Source organism: Meles meles, chromosome 7 (assembly GCF_922984935.1).
Source record: "Meles meles chromosome 7, mMelMel3.1 paternal haplotype, whole genome shotgun sequence".
In the NCBI taxonomy this organism is placed as follows: domain Eukaryota; kingdom Metazoa; phylum Chordata; class Mammalia; order Carnivora; family Mustelidae; genus Meles; species Meles meles.
The window spans coordinates 126,856,829-126,882,014 of NC_060072.1; the positions used below are offsets into that span (position 1 = coordinate 126,856,829).

Here is a 25,186-nt window from a genome sequence, read left to right on the forward strand (position 1 = left end):
CCTTTGGCTCAGGTCCTGGGGTCCTGGGATTGAGCCCCACATCGGGCTCTCTGCTTGGTGGGGAGCCTGCTTACCCCTCTCTCTCTCTGCCTGCCTCTCTCTGCCTACTTGTAACCTCTGTCTGTCAAATAAATAAATAAAATCTTTTTTTTTTTAAAGTGAAATTCCAGAGCGTGGCATTGTCGTTTTGACAAGAATTATTACATAAGTGACTTTCCCAAGCTTACAGTACCAAGATTGACATGCTCAGAATCAGAGCTCTGTGAGTATTAGTGTTAATTTGTATATGAACACTGTCATAGTTTAGACCAGGGGACTAACCCTGGGGACTCAGATATCCTGCTGTGCTGGAAGAAACACTGCACGGTAGGATTAAAAGGCGCTGAGCTGGGTGTGTGACCCCTGGAGGTGTGGTCCTGCTTCTACCACAATCTAGCTGTGCATTCTGGAAAACTCATTAACCTCATGTTTTATTTCCTCCCCTGTAAAATGAGGGCATTGGAGATCATCTGCAAGCATCTTTAGCTGCCAAGATTTAAATTATTTCTTGTCCTTCAGTCTACTGAAAATAAGTCATTTTTGTCATTCTTATTTGGAGAAGTTTTTAGATATTTCTAAACACCTAAGTGGGACATCTCATAAGGATATTCCTCCTCTCTTGAGTTAAATGTATTGACATGACTTAAATTTCTTTCAGTTATTTGATAAACTACCAACCACCACGCATGCAGGAAGTTACTTACTGCCCTGAAAAAGGCAATTAACCTCCAGGACTGCCAAGAAATGATAGGTGCTGCAAGGGGAGAAGCTGCTTGTTTATACCCAAGTAGGTATTAGTAACTTGGCTTTTGGTACACATGTGGGCTTTTCTGAATTCTCGGAGAACTACCTTGATGATCTAATCAAAACTTAAAAATATGACAAAATCAGAAATTACAAAAAATTTTAAAATCTGTATCTTATCTATGTTTTATGTGTATATATACATGCACGCCAATATTTCTACATATTACTAGATATGTTTATCTATATGTGTCTGTAAATACATATAAATACATGCAGTATGTAGAAACGAGGAGTGAGAGTAGAATTTAAAAGGATATCTGTACTTTCATTGTTAAAAATCTCTATATTTGTTGGGAAAAATCAAGTATACCGATGGCTAAGAAGGTAAGATCACTTTTTAAAAAAAATTTTCAGAGAGAAGAGAGCACAAGCAGGCGGAGCATTAGGCAGAGGGAGAAGCAGGCTCCCTGCTGAGCAGGGAGCCTGATGCAGGGCTCAGTGACAGGACCCTGGGATCATGACATGAGCTGAAGGCAGACGTTCAACCACCCAGGTGTCCCGGTATGGTCATTTATAATTATCTTTTCTTATTAGACCCCCTATGTTTTCCTCACCTACATCAATTTCCTTTACAAAGTGCAGGTGTCTTACCAGAGGGTGACGAGGTCCAGAGAATTTCATACCCGCGGCTGGAAGTCGCACTGTCACTCTTAAACCGTAGATACAGTTCATGGTTCTGAGAGAAGATGGGGTTTGGCAGCAGAGCTCCACAGTACGTGCCAAGCAATGGTGAACTGCTATCACTTCCATTTCTTACCTGGAAAAGTGAGCCATTAATTACTGTATCTATGCACATTATCCTTTCTTCTCTGATTTTTCATTCTTCCCCACTGACACATGAGACAATTTGAATGACAACCTCTTTTGGAAAATCTTTGTCTTCTTAAGAATGAAAACACACCCAGAAGTCCTGTTCTCTTGCAAAGGAGACAAACATCCAGTATGTAGATCAAAAACCATTTGCATTTGAATTCAGAAATATCTGTGAATTTCAAAAAGATTGGAGAGGGTATTGCCTGCTCCATTTCCAGTCACTTCTGTTATGCTTTATTCATTATACTGTGTGTCTGTTTTTTTCCCTCTGAAAATTGTTTGGCTATGAAGGGGCTATGAACGAAAAAAAGCAATGTACAAAGTATAATAAAGCTCAAAACCAAAGGAATTTTGGGATCAGAAAAGGACACAACTCAATAAATCTATAAAATCTGACTCTTAGGTAATTTTAAAAACATAGCCTGAAGCTGAATAGATTTTCTTTGTAATTCACTTAGAGTAGATGCATGTGAAAACAGGAAATGAGTCAGTGGGTAAATACATGTAACCGCAGGGAACTCAACCACCTTCTGTCCTCAGAGCTCCTTCTGCACCTTCTCAGCCATCTGACTCTGAGGAGGACTCCTGAGGAGTACTGAAGAAATGTTATCCAGGCATCACAGAGCTGGAACCTGCTCAACAGGTATGAACGGTGGTTTCAATGACACATGTATTCAAATTCTTGGAAGTTCCTCTGTTCCCTCTATAATTTCATCATCTAACATTTCGTTAAGTGCTGTTGTCTTCAGTCACAGAGGTTCTTCAGAGGCACCATGGCTAGTCTTACTGGATAATGTTGACGGAGAGTGAGATCTTTTTAGTTGATGGAGCGGCAGTGGGAGACGATAGTGCCTTTCTGGTCCATTTTGGATTATTCTTCTAAGTGGCCTTGCACTGGATGGAGCAGCCAGTGAACCACCCACAGACAGACATGGCTACCATATTCAGGAATGCTGGAGGGCCAGACCTGTTACCACTCTATCTTAACTTTGGGTCTCTTTCCTCTGCGTCCCATTTTAGAAAGCTCTGCTCTGAGAGAGTGGGGTGTCATTTCCAACTAGCATCCTCTCCATTTTCCTCTGCACAGGAAGAATGGGATGAGAGCAATAAACATTTCTGAGCCATTAGAGGACCCTGAAGAGGGAGGTGAAGGCACGAAAAACACATGCAGATTCCAGATGGGCTCCAGAGCTTTGCTTTTGTGTGGTAGTAATCTGGTCACAGTACTCACCAAGAAATTTCTGTTCCAGGCATAGTTAACATGAATGGAATGGTAAGTGTGGCGCATAAGGCTGCCAATAAACCATCCCAGTCTTTCCACCAAAAGTGGCTGTACTTTACCGACCCCACTTATGGTTTCCTGTCTTTGCTTGTAGGGTTTTCAAAACCAACTTCTGTGGAATAGGAAGGGCAGCTGGGAGGTGGGGATCCCACCTCCAGCCCTGGAGAGCTAGCCTGCGAGTCCCAGCATCTAGAGGAAAATAACTCCCGTCACCAACGCTCAGCCCAGGGTGGAACCAAGGGTGGCTGTGATGTAATTCTGAACGGGTGGGATTGTTCTGTCCTTTCTCTGTATCCCCTCCTCTGGCTTCTGCTTTCCACTTCACACAAGGGTGAGGCACAAAGGTCTGAGTTCCGTGCCCTGTCCTGGCTGACGCAAACAGTCTCATCTTCGTCTCCTCCTCTCCTCCCTGCTATATCCGTCCCTCCCTACTTCCTACCATGGCATGGGTCTGCCATGATAAAAGACTCAAGCTTCCTTCAAGTACTCATTACACTATGGATTAAGGATACTCGTTAACAAAGGATTTCGATTAATTGTGTAGGGGAGAGCTCCCCAAGATATTAAGACGAGCGAACAGATGTAGAGGAGGAAACTGTGTGGAAACCGTACTGAAAACTCTTGTGTATGTGAGACAAAGCCCATTCAGAGCACCTCTGGGAAGGTTTACATTCAAATTCCATCCATAGAGGAATTCAGCATCTTTGGATATACAAGTCTTCGGGGACATCACAGTTTACTGCCTAAGAATGAATACATTTCCAAAAGAGTTTGCAAAGGATATGCAAAGGACAGGCAAGTAAGCTCTGGGGTTTTCATGGTAAAATGTAGGCACTATGCTCCACACAGCATCTGCCTCAGTTATGGGCTTATTCAGAACAGCCTCCTCCTGTGAACAATAGTGTAAGGGTTCTCACTTCAACACTGTAGGCTGTGCAGAGTGGGAAGGACGGAGGGGGTCCTCTTGTGGTGGGGCTGGGGACTCACAGAGGGGCAAGCGTGCCCGGAGCTTGGTTCTGCTTCTTTCAGACACTGGATGGTTCCCTCTGAACCCACACATCACCTCCTTCAGGAAACTTCTCTGTCCCCAGGCTGAATTAGGTGCTCCTAACCATGCTGACTCTGTTGTATGTGACCTATTTCCTATCTTTCCTATGAACTGTGAGCCTCCTGGGGGCCCTATGTCTTGCTCCCTATTCCATTTCCAGTGCCTGGACCCATAAGATGCTTGGTACATATTTATGGCATGAAAGAATAATGATCAAATTATGAACAAAAAAGGGATCAATGATTAGAAGTAGCAGAGACAAAGGTGAAAAATCTTCAGCGATCCATGTTAAATAGTTCAATTATGTGGGCATCTGGGTGACTCAGTCAGTTAAGTGTCTGCCTTTGGCTCAGGTCATGATCCCAGGGTCCTGGGATCAAGTCCCATATCAGGCTCCTTGCTCATCAGGGAGCCTGCTTCTCCCTCTCTCTCTGACTGCTGCTCCCGGTGCTTGTGCTTTTCCCCTCTCTCAAATAAATAAGTTATTTATTTTTTTAAAGATTTTATTTATTTATTTGAGAGAGAGAAAGAGTGAGCAAGAGAGAGTACAAGCTGGGGGAAGAGGCAGAGGGAGAGGGAGAAGCAGACTCCCCACTCAGCAGGGAGTCCAATGCCAGGCTCGATCCCAGGACCTCGGGACCATGACCTGAGCCAAAGGCAGTTGCTCAGACTGAACCACCCAGGTGCCCCTTAAATAGTTCACTTATATGATAACCAAATGTATGTTACCTCCAAGAAATCATGTGTGCATTCACTGGAATCCTCGATACCAAACGAATGAAAGAAGAGGGAAATAGTGTGGTTCTGTGGGGCTGTGAGGGTAACCGTGCAATCCAAGTTATTGTCATAGTTATCTGGCCATCCAGGGCTCTTCAGATGACCGAAAGCCTTGTTATAGTCTCTGTTGCAACCTTGGAGAAGAAAAAAATTCACAATTAATGTATGCCTCCCAATATTTTATGCTCTTTCAACCTGATGGGAAGAATTCAGAAAAATGATTAAATTTGAACAAACTTCAGAAAAAAGCTAATCCAGCTCCTGCACTTCCCTTTGAGATAAGTGAGGTCAGAGGAAGCAAGGCATGGCACGGAGAGCAAATGTAATGCAGCGTTTCCCTAACATAATACCCCCATGGGAAATCTGAAACGTGAGCCTCCTCCTTTAAAGAAGGATGTTCCAGCATTCTCTGCACTGTTCCCATCACAATGAAGTGGACTGGGCTGATGTCCAGTCTTTTGCAGGCAAAAGTCTCTGCACCCAAGACAGACTTTTGTCTGAGGATTTCCATTTACATCCTCGGAGGAATTGCTTGTTCTGATAGAATCCGTAAGCTGCTGTTCTTTTCATTTTGCGTAAAAATAAGTAAAAACCACCCAAAATACTACTATTCATTTGTTTTAATCAACAGGAGCTTTGGTTTCAATCAAGCTGGAAATGAACATCAAATAACGTCCTCTGGGAAAAAAACTTCTTAGCCGCGATCATAATCAAATTACCCTTTCAGGGGCGCCTGGGCGGCTCAGTGGGTTAAAGCCTCTACCTTCAGCTCAGGTCATGGTCTCCGGGTCCTGGGATCCCGCCCCACATCCCACATCGGGCTCTCTGCTCAGCAGGGAGCCTGCTTCTCTCCCCGCCTCCCGCCCCCGCCTCTCTGCCTACTTGTGATCTCTCTCTCTGTCAAATAAATGAATAAAAAAATGTAAATATATATATATATATATCTCAAATTACCCTTTCGGAACTTTCGGAACTTCCTGGCTTTTACAAAATAACTTCCTACAGCGAGTTCCATATGCAGTCAGGTGGATAATTAATAAAACAATGGGTATAAACTTAACTCCATGAACTGTGAAGAATACGCTGGCACTCTGATCATTGCAGTTAGCATCATTCGCTTTAACCTCCTCAGAAACCAGCTTGAGGAACCCGCTGAAGGGGGCCCGGCTTCTAGTTAAAATTCTCGCGGCGGGTGTGGTTCACGTCACCGGACCCGCAGGAACGCACGGGAGCGGGTTCTAGAGGGAATGGCGGCTTCAGAGCTCACCTGCAATCTGATAGGTGAAACGCACGCTGGAGTCTGCGCTGAGGACCTCCGCCTTGAAGACGACGACTGCCGTACTCCCGGAAGAATAGAACGTTGGCGCCACCGAAGCATTTCCGCCACAGACCGGAAGTCCTGGATTTACGTGACCCTGAAACGAAACGGAAGCCACGTCACCCTAGATTGGGTTTCAAAAGAGCCCTGTGTTGGGCTCCCTGCTCAGTGGGGAGTCTGCTTCTCTCTCTCCATCTGCCCCTCCTCTGTGCCTGTGCTCACTCTCTCTCTTTCCTTCCTCTCTCAACTAAATAAATAAATAAAATCATTTAAAAAAAAAAAATTCAGACATGGAAACCAGTTACAGTGTTCAAAGCCCCGGGGAACCAGGCTCAGGGTGGCCTTGGAATTCACAAACATCTCATGCTCCCTGTGGGGGCAGGAGGGTGAGGCCAAGTTTGTGTTGAAACCAGGAGACAGACACCATGTGGGACAAGACCCTTTCCCCCTCATGCAGCTTCACAGCCAAAGGCCTGTGCTGTTGCTCTGAGCACATCTAGGCTGACCGAGCTCCACACCCCTCCCCGGGTCTCCCCATTTTCCTGAACCCTGGAAGCCTTACGCAGCACAGCTTCCAGCCCTCCCCACCGGAGCTCATCTAACCGTACTTGGCAACACTGGGACTCTCCCTCTCCCCAAGGCAGCCTCTCCCTGCAATGAGGTCCCTGTTTCCCCTTCCTGAAACCTGGGCAGCCCTCCTCACCTCTCAAGAGAGCAGGCTAATGGGCTCCAGCGCCTAGCCATCCTTGCATGGAGACCACTGGCACCAAAGTTAAGACATTTGCTGCCTCTCATTCTTGCATGCCCACTGACAGGTCCGCTTCCCACTCGTGCTTGCAAGCTCCCCTTGCTGATGCCTGTTTTTACCCACCATCCTCCTGCCCCCAGTCTCCTGCTGCTGATCCTTTCCTAACTTTGCACGTGGCCTCTTCTGAACTTTCACTGCAATGTTAACTGCCACTGTATACATCCGCATGTAGCCTTTCCACTTCCTGGCCTTGAGTGAAGCTTGGGTCCTCTGCAGCCTGCTGGTGGAGGCCATTCTTTTCCCACAGTCCACAATTCCTTGAGGAGGAAGAGTGGTGGGGTTCCGGGGGAAGGGTGTCTCCAGGTCCCTCGCTGCAGTACCTACCCTTTCATCAAAGTCAGTTCTCCTCTGAGGGTCTCCACATCTGGCCCAAGATTCCTCTCACCCTCCTCACCATTCTCACTTTCCCTCTGGTGACTCTCCTTCATTAAAGACTACTGTCTCAGCTCATCGTTGTCCCCTGCACCCCGCTTCCTTTCTCAACCCTCAGAAGTTTCAGTGTCTTTACAGGGGATCCACCAACACCCTAATCTGCATTCCTCACTTCCAGTGACTTTCACCTCTGCTCCCTATGGTTGCCTACACCAGCTCTGTGCCATCTGTCATGCCTCGGTCACACGATCCTCCCATGAACCTCCAACTGTATCTTCTCCTACTCTCAGACACCAGGAGCGTTCCAGGTTCTCCCAGTTATCAGTCACTTTCCTATCTTTCCTCCCAACACCCAGGCTGAAACCCTTTGTTCTTTCCTTTAGTCATTCAGTCGAAGGACATTATTTATTCATGACAAATGCTGGGTCTTCTTTGGGGCCCATCCAGCCGCTGTTACAACCCAGAGCTGTCTTGTGCCCTGTACGTAGCCTTTCCCTACTCAGAGGGGAGTCTGCCCTGATTCCCATCACCTCGGCTTTGGGATGCAATGGGAAATTGAAACAGCTTTAACCAAAGGGCCTTGTTCTGCTTGGCACGAAGACCTTGTAGGAAGGCTACCGCCAGGGAATCTGAAAAACACCGAGGACCAAAAGGTGATCATCTCACACCTTGGCCACAGTGGGAGCGTGGGATATGTCTCAGTGCCTGTGTTTCTGGAAATCCAATAAATACAGTGTCTGCTCAGCAGCCAGCTCCTCTCAGCCCTCTCCAAGTGCAGTCAGCCAAACTGGATTTTTCTACCACCACCAAGATCCATGTGTAAACTAGGGGAGTCTGGGTTAATAATGAGGACCCCCAAAACTCAGGAAGGGATAGATCAGACCCTCTGCTATTGCTAGCCTGTTGGGGGTTGACCATGACACTGTGGAAATGACCTGAGGCAGATTAGTTACTCCTCAAACTTCTCAAAGACAATGCAGGGATTCCTGCATTCCAGGGGCCCATACCCGGTCATGACTTCACACTTTACACAGCCTCCGTGGATAAACTCATGACTTGTGTGATTTCAGCTATCGACCCATGCATGGAATGATGACACCCAACTCTTTAGGCCTTCTGTTACTATTACATCTCTTCATCCAACTGTCTCCTCAACATCCTAGCCCATGGGCAATTCTCTCTCTTTTCTTTTTCTTTTAAACAAAAATAGTTTTTTTCTTTTGTTCTCTCTTACATGACCATGAATATAGTCCCATCGGACTGGTGTCAAACAGCCTTGTAACTGATCTCCCTGTGTTCCACACTGACCCCTTCAGTTCATCCTAGCCACAGCTGCACAGGTGTTTCTCCAAGCATGGTCCTTGGAGCACCAGCGGCAGAACACTGAAGATGTTCATCAGAAATTTCGATGACTAGGTGCCATGTGGGGAACTCAGTATTGGAGGGCAGGGCCCTGGCATATGCACTTTTATCTAGACACCCAGATGTTTCTTATGCACAAGGAAGTTTGAGAGCTCCTCACCTACAAGACCAAGTGCAAGTTTCTTAATCCCCATAATATATGGCTGTATATGCATGTTTTGGATATTAAGCTGGAGGTAGGTTTGAGAATTTATTCAATTATGCCCGCATTATTTCAAGTGTTTTGCAAATACTGGTGAAAAAACGTCATGAGATGAGACTGTCCCGTGTCCTCTGATCGTTACCTCAGGTGAGTCCTGAAACTCTAGGTAATTCCGGTCGCAGTCCTCGGAGTGCAGCCGCAGGGCCAACACTGTTATCTTGACCTGCTGATGAGGAGGGGCTTCGAGGACCCAGGTACACATGGAAAATGGGATTTCTGGGTTTGATGAATTGGGTGATGAAATAATCTGCGGGGCCCAAGTTGCATTATATGTTCCACCACAAGGCACTGAGAAAAGAGAACAGCTTATAAGACAAATTTTACTCATGGGTCCACACACACACAATATTTAAAATTTAGCCTTCCCTACCCTTCCAGCCCAAAGACCTGTAGTTACGCCATTCTATAAAGAAGGTAGAGTAATTTTCACTAAGAATCATGACAAATTTAGGGGCATCTGGGTGGCTCAGTCAGTTAAGCGTTTGCCTTTGGCACAGGTCATGATCCTGGGGTCCCGGGATCGAGCCCCCATTGGGATCGCTGCTCAGCGGGAAGCCCGCTTCTCCTCTTCCTCTGACCCTCCCCCCAACACCTGCTCATGCCCTCTCTCTCTCTCTTAAATACAATCTTTAAAACAAAACAAAACAAAAAAGAATCATACTTAATTTTTATCACCGATTAACCACAGATTAATTAACATGGCATTCAGAAACTGACATTGAGTTTAGATAGGAATTAACACTGGTTTTAGTAATTAACATTGAGTTTAGTAATTAACATTGCATTTGTAGAAGCATAGCGTTATTTTTAGTGCGTAAGTACATGTTTCATAAAACATAAAAATGTCTCCATTTACTCACTGTCAATGATGGTATACGTAGCATTAAATCCTTCCCTTTCTAAAGTCGCGTCACTGACAAACTGAAGCGTCAGGAAGTTACCAGAAGAGATAAAGGGAGCAGGTACAGTAGAACCGCAAAACGTTCCAGCCAAGTTGGCATTTTCACTACCACCGTCGTACAACTGAAAAGAAACATAGTTCATCCGCTTTCCATTACTCACAAAGAAGTTGCATATTTTACACTGAAATGGACATGGAGTCACACCAGGTCATGATGAAGAAACTTACACTGATGTTGTTAGAGCGAGTTTTAACCTAGGAACGGCTGCTATTGAATTGATGCTATTTAATGATTTTCAGTAAAAACCTGTATGATGCCTAGAAATCCTTTCTCACTAGGAAAGTCCTATCTGACCTAAAACTACTGTGTCATTAAAGTCAGCAGAAGCATCACTGCCCCCGCCCCGCGTGGTCCTCACCGCCACATAGGTGCAAGCCCCTGAGATCTCGTGCCTGGGTTCTCACTGCTGACTCTCTGGTTCCATTCTTGTCCCCTTTTAGCCTCTCCTCAAGAGGTGAGTCACAGTATACAGTTAAAATGTAACTCAGACCAGGTCACTGCTCAGACCCTTCCTAGCTGCTTCCCAGCCCCTCAATAGGAAAGCTAAAGCCGTTACGGAGGCCATCAAGGCCTGAGAGCCCCTGCTCTCCACGCCACCCCTGACTGTCCCCATCTGATACCTAGCTGTCTCCACATCGTTCTCTCTGCTCCTCGAGTACACCAGGCTTGCTGCTGCTTTACGGCTGCGGCATTTGTGGTTCCCTCTGCTAGAACATTCCCCTTCTATACAACTATATTGTTCACTCCTCTTCGTTGCTTCAGGACTTTACTCAAACATCACCGACTCACTAAAGCCTCCCTGACCGCCCTCCTTAAAGTGTGAACTCGCTCCCAATTCCCTTTCTCCCTTCCTGCTTTGTTCTTTCTTTAGAGCATGCCTTTATCTTCACATAGTACATATATTACTTATATTATTGTCTTCTCTCTGAAGACGACACTCGTTCCATGGAAACACGGGTTGCTGTCCGATCTGTGCCCTGCGGTGTCCCCAGTTTTTACAAAGCACCCAGTACATGTCTAATAAATGAATAGTGCTTTGGTCAATCTCTTCCACCACCCACCCGTCCTGGACCTATTCTCCTACATTAGCTGTTCCTCCCATGGGCAACCATTACTCTCTCCCCAGCTCTGGAAGGATTCCCTCTTGTCATGTGGTCTCGACTCAAATGTCACCTCCTCAGAGAGCTCAACCCTATGGTATGTGGCTGGAACTCCAACATCTATTTTCTTATTACAACCAAAACACATCTTATTTGTTGCTTATTTACTTTTTCTCATCTCTCTCCCAATAAAAATATGATTCCCCGGGGTGGGAAGACTTTTTATTCACTATGGTGTCAGCAGCATCCAGAAAAACTCCCAGCGGTAGGAACCTTCAACAGACACCTGTCAAAACAGTGGACACCTAAATTTCTTTGAAGCCTATGACCCAAAATTCAGTTTCTCCAGCTGAGTCAGCTTCACGGTATTTCAAAAACAAGTATGTGTGTGTAGATCCAAACACTGAATTTATAACAGCACTACGGTGTGTTATAAACTCCAAAATACTCACGATCACTGGCATTATTCTAAAATGCTAGCAATGTATAGTCATTTAAAAATGAATAGAAAAGTCAATTGACCACTAGGTGGCACTGTCTCTCCGGCTTACAAGGAATTTTAGTAAATTTAGAGCCAGAAGAGACTGGAGAGTTGTAATCTCATCCCCCTCATTTTATAGAAGAGGAGATGTGCCAAATTTTAGGTAATGTCCATTTTCTGGTAAACACGTTAAAACACTGCAATAATGGCTGCCACCTGTATCATCAGATTCATACTCGCAAGCATTTTTTTAAATTTTTATTTATTTGTATTTATTTTTATTCTCTTCCTCTGTGCTAGGTCCTATGTGTACAAAGATGTATAAGGCACTTTCCATACATTCAAGACATTCGCTGACACTAACTGGTAAGGGAGATCCATACACTGAAAATATATATATATATATATATGTCAATTCTAAAGGTGAATACTAGTGAAGGATTTAAATGTAATAAGAGAACCCAGATGATAGAGTCAGGAAAGATCTCAGGCATCTGAAGAGGCATTTAAAATTAGGTGGAGACCTCTCATACCTAAAGAGGAAGAGGGGCATCCCAACCTACAGAACGTGGTGTGGACGGCCTCAGAAGAGTGCAAGAGGCAAGTAAGAGATCACGACTCACTCGGGCTGCCTGGCATTTGGGTGAGAGGATGCAGGACTGAGCCAGCACCCCGGGACACAGCCATGGAGTTCCTTATGTCTCGCGAGAAAGACTTTGCATCTTCTGGGACCTGATTTGGGTTCTGAATAGAAAACTGGTAAATGTGACGGACAGAAATTGCATAGTGCCTGGCTTCCCGCTGCTGTGTGCATCAGTTCATTCACCGCTACAGGACGATTTCTTGTAATTGCGCTGAAACGGACAGCCAGTGGCCTCTGGACCACTGACACCAGGCTTCCAGACTCCTGGGCAGCAGGAGCCAGTACCCTGCCACCTGCGCTCCCAGCCCCTGATGAGGCGTAGACCTCCACGAAGGAGGGTAGCTCCAGGGTGTGTGGCAGGAGGCACACCGCGCAATGAAGGTGGGGAATCATATGGACTAGGATATAAACGGTGGCCTGAGGACCATGCCCTTAAGATCCGCACAATCTACGCGGCTAGACATTGCATTCTGGGGCGACCCGTCACCCGGCATAACTCCGTCAGGCCTGGAACCTGGATTATGTTCTAAGGTGGGTAGATAAACCTAAAAAGGATTGTGTGTTTTCTCAGCTGTAAAAACTCAGATAGTGGGGGCGCCTGGGTGGCTCAGTGGGTTAAAGCCTCTGCCTTCCGCTCAGGTCATGATCTCAGGGTCCTGGGATCGAGCCCCACATCAGGCTCTCTGCTCCGCAGGGAGCCTGCTTCCTCCTCTCTCTCTGCCTGCCTCTCTGCCTACTTGTGATCTCTGTCTGTCAAATAAATAAAATATTAAAAAAAAAAAACTCAGATAGTGGAGCATTTAAGAATCTACTTAAGAGGGGCGCCTGGGTGGCTCAGTGGGTTAAAGCCTCTGCCTTCAGCTCAGGTCATGATCCCAGGATCCTGGGATCGAGCCCCGCATTGGGCTCTCTGCTTAGCAGGAGTCTGCTTCCTCTTCTCTCTCTCTCTCTCTCTGCCGGCCTCTCTGCCTACTTGTAATCTCTATCTGTCAAATAAATAAATCTTAAAAAAAAAAAAAAAAGAATCTACTTAAGATACTGAAGGAACTGCTCACAGAGATAGCCTCTGACGACCACTACTACCAGATCCTGGTCTTTATCCAGCAGTTCTTTGAGGAGAGAGAGAGTGGGGAAGAGAGAGTGGGGAAGGCCATGTTGGGATTTTACTTTCTCTGAACGTTTAATGCAAAAGGGCTTTAAGACAATAAGGGCAACGTTGGACTTTAATTCATTTCAAATTTAACTTAATCATTTTGGACATTAATTTTCTTAGGACTTTATCTTTTAGTATTTCCTTGGGAATGTGACAACAGCAGGATTTTTATATTCTTATTTGGAGCATCCCTACATCCCTGCATTTCAGAGTATCGCCATGAATTTTTTTATTTTACTGAGGAGTTTTGGTTAGGGTCTGCCGGACATGCCTGGGTGTAATTTGGGGTGGAAAAGAGAACAGAGAGTGGTTTTTCAGATTTGGGGTTGAACTCTGACCCATTTCAGAATCTTATGGGGAAAAACATCTTGTTGGTCCTGGTGATCTCAGGAAGGGCCACAAGAAGCAGTGATTAGAATCAGCTCTGTAAATACAGGAGGTTTTATATTATTTTTTAAATTTTTATTTATTTATTTTATCTTGATGTTCTTTTCCAGTGCCTAGAGCAGTGTCTGGAATATAGTAGGTAGTCAAATAAACATTTACTGAATGAATGAGTGAATGAATGAAGAAATGAATGAATGGTAGGGAGTTCAGGGAACCCAACGCCTTGATAGAATGCAGATCTCCTAACACTGACTGCCCAGAGACTGAATGGTTAAGCCTAGTGGGTGAAGACAGAGGTGCTCATGGTAGGGTTGCAAGCATGTTGTGTTTTCTGAGTCATCACGATAATTCGTGGCTATAACTGACATTTAGTGTGTAGGAGCCACACTGCAGTTCCCATGCTGCGATTCAGAGGACAGTTGTGCAAACTGAAGATTTACTCTGTCCCTTGTAACTTTTCAACGTCCGGCCAGACATTTGTATAATAAAACTATTCATTGTCGTGAAATCCCAGAACCTAAATCAATTCTCTACAGAATGCAAAAACATTTCACATAGTTTTAATAGGCACCAAATTTCCCAGAATGCAGTTACTGTGTCCGTGGAAGGAAGACTGGACTTTGTTTTGTTTAGAACAATTTTTTTTTAGTTTTTCCACTATTTTGGAAATTCCTATTGCCGACAGTGAGGGTACTGGCATTTAAGTTGCAACTACAGCCTGTCGCTATTAGTTTAAATGGCTACTTTTGCATTTGCCGTGATCCCACCTAGAAGAATCGGACTACTTTATCATGTGGCATAATACAGCTGAAGCACAGCATGTGTGTATTTGGGTCTGCGCTATTTTACATACTCTCTTCTTAGTCCTCCTTCTCACTGCATTTAGTACAGTATATTACGGTTTTGAAGCTCCGTATATGGGTAGGTTGTAGCAGAGATGACCTTCACTTCAGAGAGTCAAGGAAGCACCATGAAATACTGGCTACTCAAGTGGGCATGGATTAGATTGGGAAGACGCTGAGAAGTGTTAGGAAGGAGCCATTTCCTTTGCACTAGCTCCATAGTTCCCAGCAGAGGAACGTCAGTTAGGGTCACAGCCCTGAGCCCTTTCTGCCATTTCTCTCCCTGCTCACCATAAGAGAAATGACTTCACTGCTGGCAGATTTGGTGGGTCATACACTACAAAGCTGCAAGTCCATCCTTCCCTCTTTCTCTCTGGCGGCCCCCCAACAGCAAGTGTGCTTCTCTGACGTTCCTCCGAAATCCAGCTCAGCCATCCCAGGGAGACAACCTCTCCTGAATCCCCAAATGATTCAATTATACCTACTTTACTTTTGCTCATTGTTTTTATTTATTGCTTTTGTCTTGTTGTGTGATAATTTATATGCTTACGTGACAACTTCCTCCACTTTCCTGACAGCAACTTGGGGAATCCTATCTTTAACCCTCTGTACCTCTGGCGTGGGGTGCCTGGTGCATCGCTGTGCCACGTGACCCTTTATGGAATGGATGTGATGTTAATTTCAACAGAAATGCTTGGTGAAACACATAGTCGCGATGTACTGCAGTTACCATAGTAATTTTTCAAGTCAACCCTTCCAAAAATAAGAGATATAATTATGAATGGATGATGGAATTGCCATGTTTTCATCTGTATATTGACCAACAGAACTGAATTAAATTAGCTTTCCTAAAAAGCGATTTGATTATAGTATCTAAGAAACATTCTACAAGGAATCAAACGTCCCATTTATCGCAGAGAATCGCTTTAATACGTCTGTCTCCAGGCTTCATGCCAAGGGCTGTACTTTGATCTGCCAGTTTGGTAAAAGCTGGAAAAGTTGCCCGTATAGGGAAACTGCTTTCCCAAGAAAGAAAACAAGAGTAGATCTGAATAGAATTTCTTTAGAAAAGCAGTGGGGGGAGACATTTTATATTTAAGCTAGATGATAACTCCTTGTCTTTGATATTGCTATTTTTGTCCCAAATGACTTAAAGAAATTCAGAAAATTGCTAGCTGCTTTAATAACAGTATCAAATCACACTCAGAAAAGGATGAGAATATCAATCAACCTCCCTCCCAGCAGGACCACACCCAAAACATCCTACATAAATTTACTTTTACTGTCATTCATGTGTAAATCTATTAAAAAGATTTTATTTATTTATTTGACAGAGAGAGAGATCACAAGTAGGCAGAGAGGCAGGCAGAGAGAGAGAGAGAAGCAGGCTCCCCACTGAGCAGAGAGCCCGATGCGGGGCTCGATCCCAGGACCTGAGATCATGACCTGAGCCGAAGGCAGAGGCTTAAACCACTGAGCCACCCAGGAGCCCCTGTTCATTTGTTTCTTAACAGACGAAGTGAGAAAGGATTGGGGCAGTGAGGAAATCTGTCTGGTGACAACACCGGGTTAGAGTCCACACTACCTGCCTGTAGGGCTTATGACCCCTCCCCCACCCCACCCCTATAAGACCAAGGCAGCTCTCAAAGCGTCTAGAATACCAGCTTTGCTGCCGCTTTGGCCATTTGGGGTCATTTTCTTTTTTATTTTATTTATTTATTTTTTATTTTATTTATTTATTTTTTTAAAGATTTTATTTATCTACCTGACAGAGATCACAAGCAAGGAGAGAGGCAGGCAGAGAGAGAGAGAGAGAGAGAGAGAGAGAGGAGGAAGCTGGCTCCCCGCCAAGCAGAGCGCCCGATGCGGGGCTCGATCCCAGGACCCTGGGATCATGACCTGAGCGAAAGGCAGAGGCTTTAACCCACTGAGCCACCCAGGTGCCCCTGGGGTCATTTTAGAAAAGAATTTAACCTAAACCGAAATCCCTTGTTATCTCCAGTCTTTCAGGAACTCCTTCTGATCTGGCTTCTGTGCCCTTACTTTAGTTAAAAATGGTCATCCATAGACATTTTCACAATATTTATTCTTCCAATCCAGGAGCATGGAACATTTTTCCATTTTTTTGTGTCTTCCTCAATTTCTTTCATGAGTACTTTATAATTTTCTGTGTATAGATTCTTAGTCTCTTTGGTTAGGTTTATTCCTAGGTATCTTATAGTTTTGGGTACAATTGTGAATGGGATTGACTCCTTAATTTCTCTTTCTTCAGTCTTGTTGTTGGTGTACAGAAATGCAACTGATTTCTGTGCATTGATTTTATATCCTGACACTTTACTGAATTCCTGTACAAGTTCTAGCAGTTTTGGAGTGGAGTCTTTTGGGTTTTCCACATATAGTATCATATCATCTGCGAAGAGTGATAGTTTGACTTCTTCTTTACCAATTTGGATGCCTTTAATTTCTTTTTGTTGTCTGATTGCTGAGGCTAGGACTTCTAATACTATGTTGAATAGCAGTGGTGATAATGGACATCCCTGCCGTGTTCCTGACCTTAATGGAAAAGCTTTCACCTAAAGCAATCTACACATTTAATGCAATCCCTATCAAAATACCATCCATTTTTTTCAAAGAAATGGAACAAATAATCCTAAAATTTATATGGAACCAGAAAAGACCTCGAATAGCCAAAGGAATATTGAAGAACAAAGCCAAAGTTGGTGGCATCACAATTCCGGACTTCAAGCTCTATTACAAAGCTGTCATCATCAAGACAGCATGGTACTGGCACAAAAACAGACACATAGACCAGTGGAACAGAATAGAGAGCCCAGAAATCAACCCTCAACTCTATGGTCAACTAATCTTCGACAAAGCAGGAAAGAATGTCCAATGGAAAAAAGACAGCCTCTTCAATAAATGGTGCTGGGAAAATTGGACAGCCACATGCAGAAAAATGAAATTGGACCACTTCCTTACACCACACACGAAAATAGACTCCAAATGGATGAAGGACCTCAATGTGAGAAAGGAATCCATCAAAATCCTTGAGGAGAACGCAGGCAGCAACCTCTTCGACCTCAGCCATAGCAACATCTTCCTAGGAACAACGGCAAAGGCAAGGGAAGCAAGGGCGAAAATGAACTATTGGGATTTCATCAAGATCAAAAGCTTTTGCACAGCAAAGGAAACAGTTAACAAAACCAAAAGACAGCTGACAGAATGGGAGAAGATATTTGCAAACGACATATCAGATAACGGGCTAGTATCCAAAATCTATAAGGAAATTAGCAAACTCAACACCCAAAGAACAAACAATCCAATCAAGAAATGGGCAGAGGACATGAACAGACATTTCTGCAAAGAAGACATCCAGATGGCCAACAGACACATGAAAAAGTGCTCCACGTCACTCGGCATCAGGGAAATACAAATCAAAACCACAATGAGATATCACCTCACACCAGTCAGAATGGCTAAAATTAACAAGTCAGGAAATGACAGATGCTGGAGAGGATGTGGAGAAAGGGGAACCCTCCTCCACTGTGGGTGGGAATGCAAGCTGGCCCAACCACTCTGGAAAACAGCATGGAGGTTCCTCAAAATGTTGAAAATAGAACTACCCTATGACCCAGCAATTGCACTACTGGGTATTTACCCTAAAGATACAAACATAGTGATCCGAAGGGGCACGTGTACCCGAATGTTTATAGCAGCAATGTCTACAATAGCCAGACTATGGAAAGAACCTAGATGTCCATCAACAGATGAATGGATCAAGAAGATGTGGTATATATACACAATGGAATACTATGCAGCCATCAAAAGAAATGAAATCTTGCCATTTGCGACGACGTGGATGGAACTAGAGCGTATCATGCTTAGTGAAATAAGTCAATCGGAGAAAGACAACTATCATATGATCTCCCTGATATGAGGACATGGAGAAGCAACATGGGGGGGTAGGGGGATAGGAGAAGAATAAATGAAACAAGATGGGTTTGGGAGGGAGACAAACCATAAATGACTCTTAATCTCACAAAACAAACTGGGGGTTGCTGGGGGGAGGTGGGATTGGGAGAGGGGGAGCGGGCTATGGACATTGGGGAGGGGAGGCGAACCATAAGAGACTATGGACTCTGAAAAACAACCTGAGGGTTTTGAAGGGTCAGGGGTGGGAGGTTGGGGGAACAGGTGGTGGGTGATGGGGGGGCACGTTTTGCATGGAGCACTGGGTGTTGTGCAAAAAGAATGAATACTGTTACGCTGAAAAAATTAATAAAAAGGGGAAAAAAATGGTCATCCAATCTGACAAGTTTTTCCTTCTTCTTCCCTTCTTGGCCTCTAATTTATCATTTGAAAATACTGAACACCCATCTTTGGTGAGTGACTCTTCTCCCTTGACCTTCATGACTCTCCACTATTCATGGCTTTTATCTTTTTTTTCCTTGACTTGTCTGTTTCTTGTCCTGCCTCTTTTGTCCTCTCTGACTGCCTCGCTGAGTACTTTTCTGGACATGGAGCAAAAGCCTGGCTTTCCAGCTCCACGCTGCCTTCCTGAAAGAAAACAGTGATCGTTCTGACTGCAGAAGTGTTCCTTTGCTGTCTCTGTCTGTTCGTGCTGCTCTCTTCTCGCTGGAGCCCTGACCCATCCTCTGCCCACCTGTCTGCCCTGCTGTCCCCCAAACCGAACCCCGACCTTACAAAGCATGGTCTCCTCCTAACAGTACTGACATTCTCCTGCTCTCCTGGGCTTGGAGCTTATGACAGTATGTAATTAAGTGTTCGACACATATTCCATGAGTTTTCTTTCCCTTTTATTAAAAACAATAATTTCTTTAAAATATAAGACAATTTTCAAACTTAAAAGTTCATCTTAAACTAGGCTTGATAGCTCCATCTCTGTACCGTCCTTATCTAAAAGTAACCTCTTCCGGGAGTTCTCCCTCCAGACTCTCTGCTCACCACCCACTAAGACTCCGTATTAGTCTTCCTTAAACACTGCCCTCATCATATCACTCACTGGAAAACCTCTAATTCCTCCTTATTTTCAACTGCACAAAATTTGAATTGCATTAAGTTGATTCCATTTTCTCTCGTTCTCTCCTCTCCTTCTCTCTTTCTCTCCTTCCTTCCTTCCTAGTTTGACTTTTCAAGATTCTTTGTGATTTGGGTATTTCTCCAGCAATAAGATTAGGCAATCCCATTTCTTGCTACCGTTTGGAATATGCTACTCCAGTAAAGTCAGTCCCTTCACCCTTTTAAGAACCTTCATGTGCCAACTTCCGTACCTCCCTTCTTTTGATGTGTACCTTGCCTGGAATGCCTCCTCTCCCGACTTGAACCACCTCTCCCTCACTCTCCGAAGCCTTTCTTCTTCATGCCAGATCATCATGAACATTCCTCCCTTTTAAATCTGCATGTTGCTTTGAGCCTCTATCTGTGCATTACTTGGCACTTCAATATTGACTACCCTGAACAGTGTATTGTTGACTTGCATGCATTGCCCACCGCTTTTACAATCAAATTTAAGTTCCTCATGGGCACAAATCTTGCCACGCTGGTTGTTGCCCCCCACAAGGTGGAGTGTATACATACACCAGCTGATACTAATTAGAAGGTTTAATCTGAACTCAGGGGTGCCTGGCTGGTTTGGTTGGAGGAGCACACAGCTCTTGATCTCAGGGTCAAGGGCTCAAGCCCCGCACTGGGTAGAGAGATTACTTAAACAAAAGAAAAAGAAGGGGCGTTAGAATTCATATGTCCTTATAGGTACAATAATTTAATGTTAATGCATCACTAAAACTTGAACAGAAAAGTTTCCTGACTTCCTTTTAACGGGACTTCAGAACTAAGTTATTTTCTACATCTACAGGTAATATGGAAAGTAAATATATAAACTTCATTTTAGGATTTGCGGAAGGTCTTTCAAGTATCTCTTTCCAAACAACCCATCTTTCCATAGATCCTCTCCTGCCAAAGCATGGATGAACAGGAAATCTTAAAGCTAGTGTTAGTAGCTGTAAGATGTTTCTGAGCCATCCATATTAGAGATTAACTTGATATGAAGACAGAGCACCTGTAATAATAAATGTTATATCCGAGTAGAATATGTTATTTTTAAAAATTAATGGAACTCTGGGGCGCCTGGGTGGCTCAGTAGGTCAAAGCCTCTGCCTTCAGCTCAGGTCATGGTCTCAGGGTCCTGGAATCGAGCCCCGCGTCGGGCTCTCTGCTCAGCGGGGAACCTGCTTCCCTTCCTCTCTCTCTTCCTGCTTCTCTGCCTACTTGTGATCTCTGTCTGTCAAATGAATAAATAAAATCTTTAAAAAAAAATTAGTGGAACTCAAATTTTTCATGACTCCCTGAATGGTATAAACTGACACATACCAATTTAAAGTCTTGGGTAGAAGACTCGGTTAGGAAACAGAATAACCGTACCTTTACATAATCATATATGCATCTTTGCAAAATACTTTGTGCCTCCAGAGCAAAGGTATTGAAGGTGAGTTTAATTCGTTTGTTTACAGGTGCGCTGATGATCCAGATGCAGTTTAAATTCTTGTCGTATCTTCCATTGGAGTCAGAATCAGGAGAGGTGAGGGTATTATTTGAACCCGTCAGATAACCACCACATCCTTGCTGAGGCCCTGCATTAAAACAAAGACACGTCACTGTGCAAACCAAAGAGAACAGATCTTAAATTTTATATGGAGAGTTTAAAAAAAATCACATAGTTTCTATTCTGCGAACACTTGCATGAATGTTATCAGATGGTGCACTCAGGGGGCTTATGTGAGCGTTGCTCAAGCTTGCATTAGTTTTTTGTTACTTATTTCCTTTCTGCTCCTGTGAGTCCCCCTTCTAGTCACCTAGAAAAGTGGGGAGCCATATTTAGTTTTATATGCATTTTTAGAACTGTTGATGGGATTTATTGAAGCTTTTTCTATCGTTGAAAAATCCAGTTTTTTAGAAAATAAGGTGTTTTCTATAACAAAACCTGTGGAAACCATGAACATATTTTATTTATATGTTCTGCTTTTATGAACACTATCAGATTGAAAACTGAATTTATGAAGAATTTACCCAACATTCCAAGATAACTGGCTCCCAATAAACCTTTTATGTAAATTACCTGTTAGAAAGAGGCTGGGGGCCATTTAACACTACATACCCTTAAAACTACAGTCCAGTTTATATTAAAACATACTCTATATTTGATTTTTTTTTCCCAAAAAGGCAAACTGAAAAAGAGCTTTAGGGGCAAAAATAAAATAAAAATAAATAAATAAATTCTACTTTGAAATAAAAACCTTAAGATTCGTAATAAAAATAGAAAAGAGAGATTAAAAAAAAATCCTCTCAAGAAGGCAGAATGGTCAACTATGAAAAAATATGGAACAAAATCCTCAGAATATAGGACATAGTTTTGTTCATTTCACAGTCAAGGCAATACTTCTGAAATGATGTGAAAAGAGCACAAAAGGAAGACAAACTTACTGATGATTTTTAAAACCATGAGCATGAACCAAATTCAAAATAACCCTAGTAGGAAGAGGGGTTAAGTAGGTGCTCAAAGTAGTGTTCATAAAGCTTACATCCTGCACAAATATAGATTATTAGTTCCAAAATTAAATCTCACTGACATTGGCCTTTCATTTATTTGTCTCCTATTTATGTGTTAACGGTGAAAAGATTGCTTGCAACATTGCAACATTAGGGGGCGCTAAGACTTTGGCCTTGGAGCTTGGCAGGAAATGGAAACAATGGCAGTCCTCCTCACAGTCAAGTATGAAATTTGTGGCGAGTTTTTCAGGATAGGCACATTACTTAGTAGGTCAAACTACCCTGTCCATAGCTTCAAAGTCAGCTAAAACGATAGATTATTTGCACAATCAGACGTTTCCTGGAGTTGAAAAGCTTCGAAAGGCCCAGTCCTTGATAAATCCGTAGATGGTATATAGCAGAAAATTATTCTGAAACCAAAGCAATGCCCACTGCTGAACCACATATTGCTAACGACTCTGCTCACATGAAGTAAGCCTGCAACCAAAAGAAAGAACTGGAGTTTGCATCGCTTTTATACCCAGTGTGGACCGATTGTTACTTAAGAAAACCACTTAACCTGATTGACATGCAGAACTGGGAAGAATAATGACTCAGAGTATTAATGAATTGACACATGTATCTATTTATTAAATATTTCTTTTTTCTTCAAAAAAATTTTTTTTTAGGATGCGAAGCTCTGTCTCACAACCCTGAGATCATGACCTGAGCTGAAACCAAGAGTCAGACATTTAACTGACTGAGCCATCCAGGCACCCCACTAAATACTGTTTTAATAGCGAAAGAAACACATTTATTATTGAGGTGGGAAAAGATAAGTGGTAGTCCAACAGCAGTGATAAGACATACATAAATAATGAAAATACAATTCAGAAAACAAAACAAAACAAAACACAAAAATAGGTACCGTAAAAGAGGCAGGGAAGTCTTATGAGTTTTGCAGGAAGGGACAGACTACTTCAGGCTATGACGATGTAGAATATCCAAGGAAGAGGTGACATCTGATTTGGGTCTTGAAGGATAAACAGGACAAGACTATGTAGAACTGGGATTGATACTGGTAATTCCAGGCAGATGGAACCTCATAACCAAAGATGCCGTGGACAAGAATTTACATTATATGCAGAGGAAAGCATAATTCTCTTAGTGAGTACTCTAGAGTCCGCTAAGGACAAGAAGATTGGGAAACAGGATGGGCTGTTCTGCAGAGGGCCTCAACTGCGGGATGATAGAACTTGACCTTGAGACTTGATTCTGTGGATAATGGGGATCTACCTGAAAGGTTTTTGATTAGAAGAGTGGTAGGGTCACAATGTCCTTTCTAAACAATTATGATGTAAATATATTTCGGGTAGTAGCATTACATGGAAGGGAGTAGGACTGGAGGAGATGAGACCAGGAGAGAAGACCTGGCTACAGTCTGGGCTGGAGGCAGCAAGGGCACGCAGGAAAGAGTTGGAGGTCTGTATACCGGAAATTGGGATTGTTGGACTTTACTCTATGAATGCATCAGCTTTAAAAATTAAATGTTATTTTTAAAAGTTCAGACTATATTATCACCCCTTGTTTATTAACTGTTACTAAAAATGAGGGCAAGGTGACGATTGTATCTGGGTACAGTGGCACCATTATACACACTACTACCGTACTGATGTCATAAGGCAGACACACCCTCCCTCCAGGGAGCCCAAAAGCAAGAACACGAAAGTCATTGGTGTGTGCTGCCACAGACTGACGGGTAGCTTGGAAGATTCTTAATTCTTTAGCCTCTCTCTTTGCAGTACATTAGAAAGGACACAGCATGCTTTTCTGTCTACTTGATGTTAGGCTTGGCCAAGAGACTGGTACTAGGCCTCAGAATATTAATGGTCTTGAAGTAGGAATAGGTCTTAAAGGGGCTTTGTGTTTTTTGGTTCGTGCTCCCATGCTCCATCCACCAAGAGCTCATGTCTGAGGTGGCTGCTGAGGGAAGAGAAAGTGGATTCACATAGTGCAGACTTAGAGCCAGCCAGAACTGTGAAACCAAGTGCAATCAACCCGTGGCCCAGAACAGGCAGACAAACCAGTCTGCCAACCCGTCAGTGATAAAAAATAAATGCTAGAGGGATAAGCCACTGAATTTTGGCTGGTTTCTTGCACAACATTACTGTGGCCATAGCCGATCAATACCCAAATAGCTTGTTTGAGTTGTTAAACTATAATAGAGCATGTTGCTTAATTCATAGAAAATATACATAGAACTTAAAAAAAGGAGAATTAACATTACCATCAGACAATCCTGGCCAAAATATTCAAATATTTGAGGTGAGCATAACATTATGTGAATGAATTATATAATTCATACTATATTTGAATAATATTATAGGAGTAATAGGCTATATGAGGGCATAGTCAAATAATTTTTTTTTAAATTTTATTTATTTATTTGACAGAGATCACAAGTAGGGAGAGAGGCAGGAGTAGAGAGAGAGAGAGAGAGGAGGAGGAAGCAGGCCCCCTGCCAAGCAGAGAGCCCGATGCGGGGCTCAATCCCAGGACTCTGGGATCATGACCTGAGCGAAAGGCAGAGGCTTTAGCCCACTGAGCCACCCAGGCACCCCCAGAGTCAAATAATTGATGTAAGTGTAACATTATATGAATAAAATCCTTTCAATGTTTGTTTGGTACAGTAAATGGTTGTAAAGGCTCTAATTTCCCCCATTTTAATATTTAAACATAGTGCAACTGCTCTTTGCTTCTCCTCCCCCTATAGCAAATATAACCATAAATGTATGTCTTTGGGGAAATATAGAGATAAATATTAACCAAAGAAGGATCTTTACCAAAAAGTGCTTTGCCACATTACTAGTTCTACATTTCTATATTTCAACAATAAGAGGACATATCAGAAAGAACTCTGTGATCATGAAATAGTTTCATACATAAGACACTAATATTTGTTTACTATACTGATATTTTAAAATCTCCCTCATGACCTTTTTCACCAGTATCAGCCCTTAACCTTGACGTGCTTAGTGTCATAAATCCATCACCCTCCTTGTCGTTAAACACATTCTACCAACCAGCAAACTCCCATCCATCAGCACCTCCTTCATCAGTCATGCTCAGTCATGACATTGCCCGTGTCCAAGAACAAATGTCACTCTAACCGTCTTCCCTAAAAT

At 43.4% G+C, this 25,186-nt stretch overlaps 1 protein-coding gene across 1 annotated transcript in view; it reads right to left on the reverse strand.

Annotated features, from left to right (window-relative positions):
• CUBN (cubilin) overlaps positions 1 to 25,186 on the reverse strand; it is a 269,195-nt gene that overhangs the window by 5,468 nt on the left and 238,541 nt on the right. Inside the window, exons 60-65 of the mRNA XM_046012645.1 lie at positions 20,898 to 21,106; positions 9,749 to 9,911; positions 8,971 to 9,176; positions 6,034 to 6,181; positions 4,719 to 4,900; positions 1,438 to 1,603 (exon numbers count right to left, since the gene is read on the reverse strand). Of these exons, the coding sequence (XP_045868601.1) occupies positions 1,438 to 1,603; positions 4,719 to 4,900; positions 6,034 to 6,181; positions 8,971 to 9,176; positions 9,749 to 9,911; positions 20,898 to 21,106 (1,074 nt within the window). The remainder of the gene's footprint in view (positions 1 to 1,437; positions 1,604 to 4,718; positions 4,901 to 6,033; positions 6,182 to 8,970; positions 9,177 to 9,748; positions 9,912 to 20,897; positions 21,107 to 25,186) is intronic.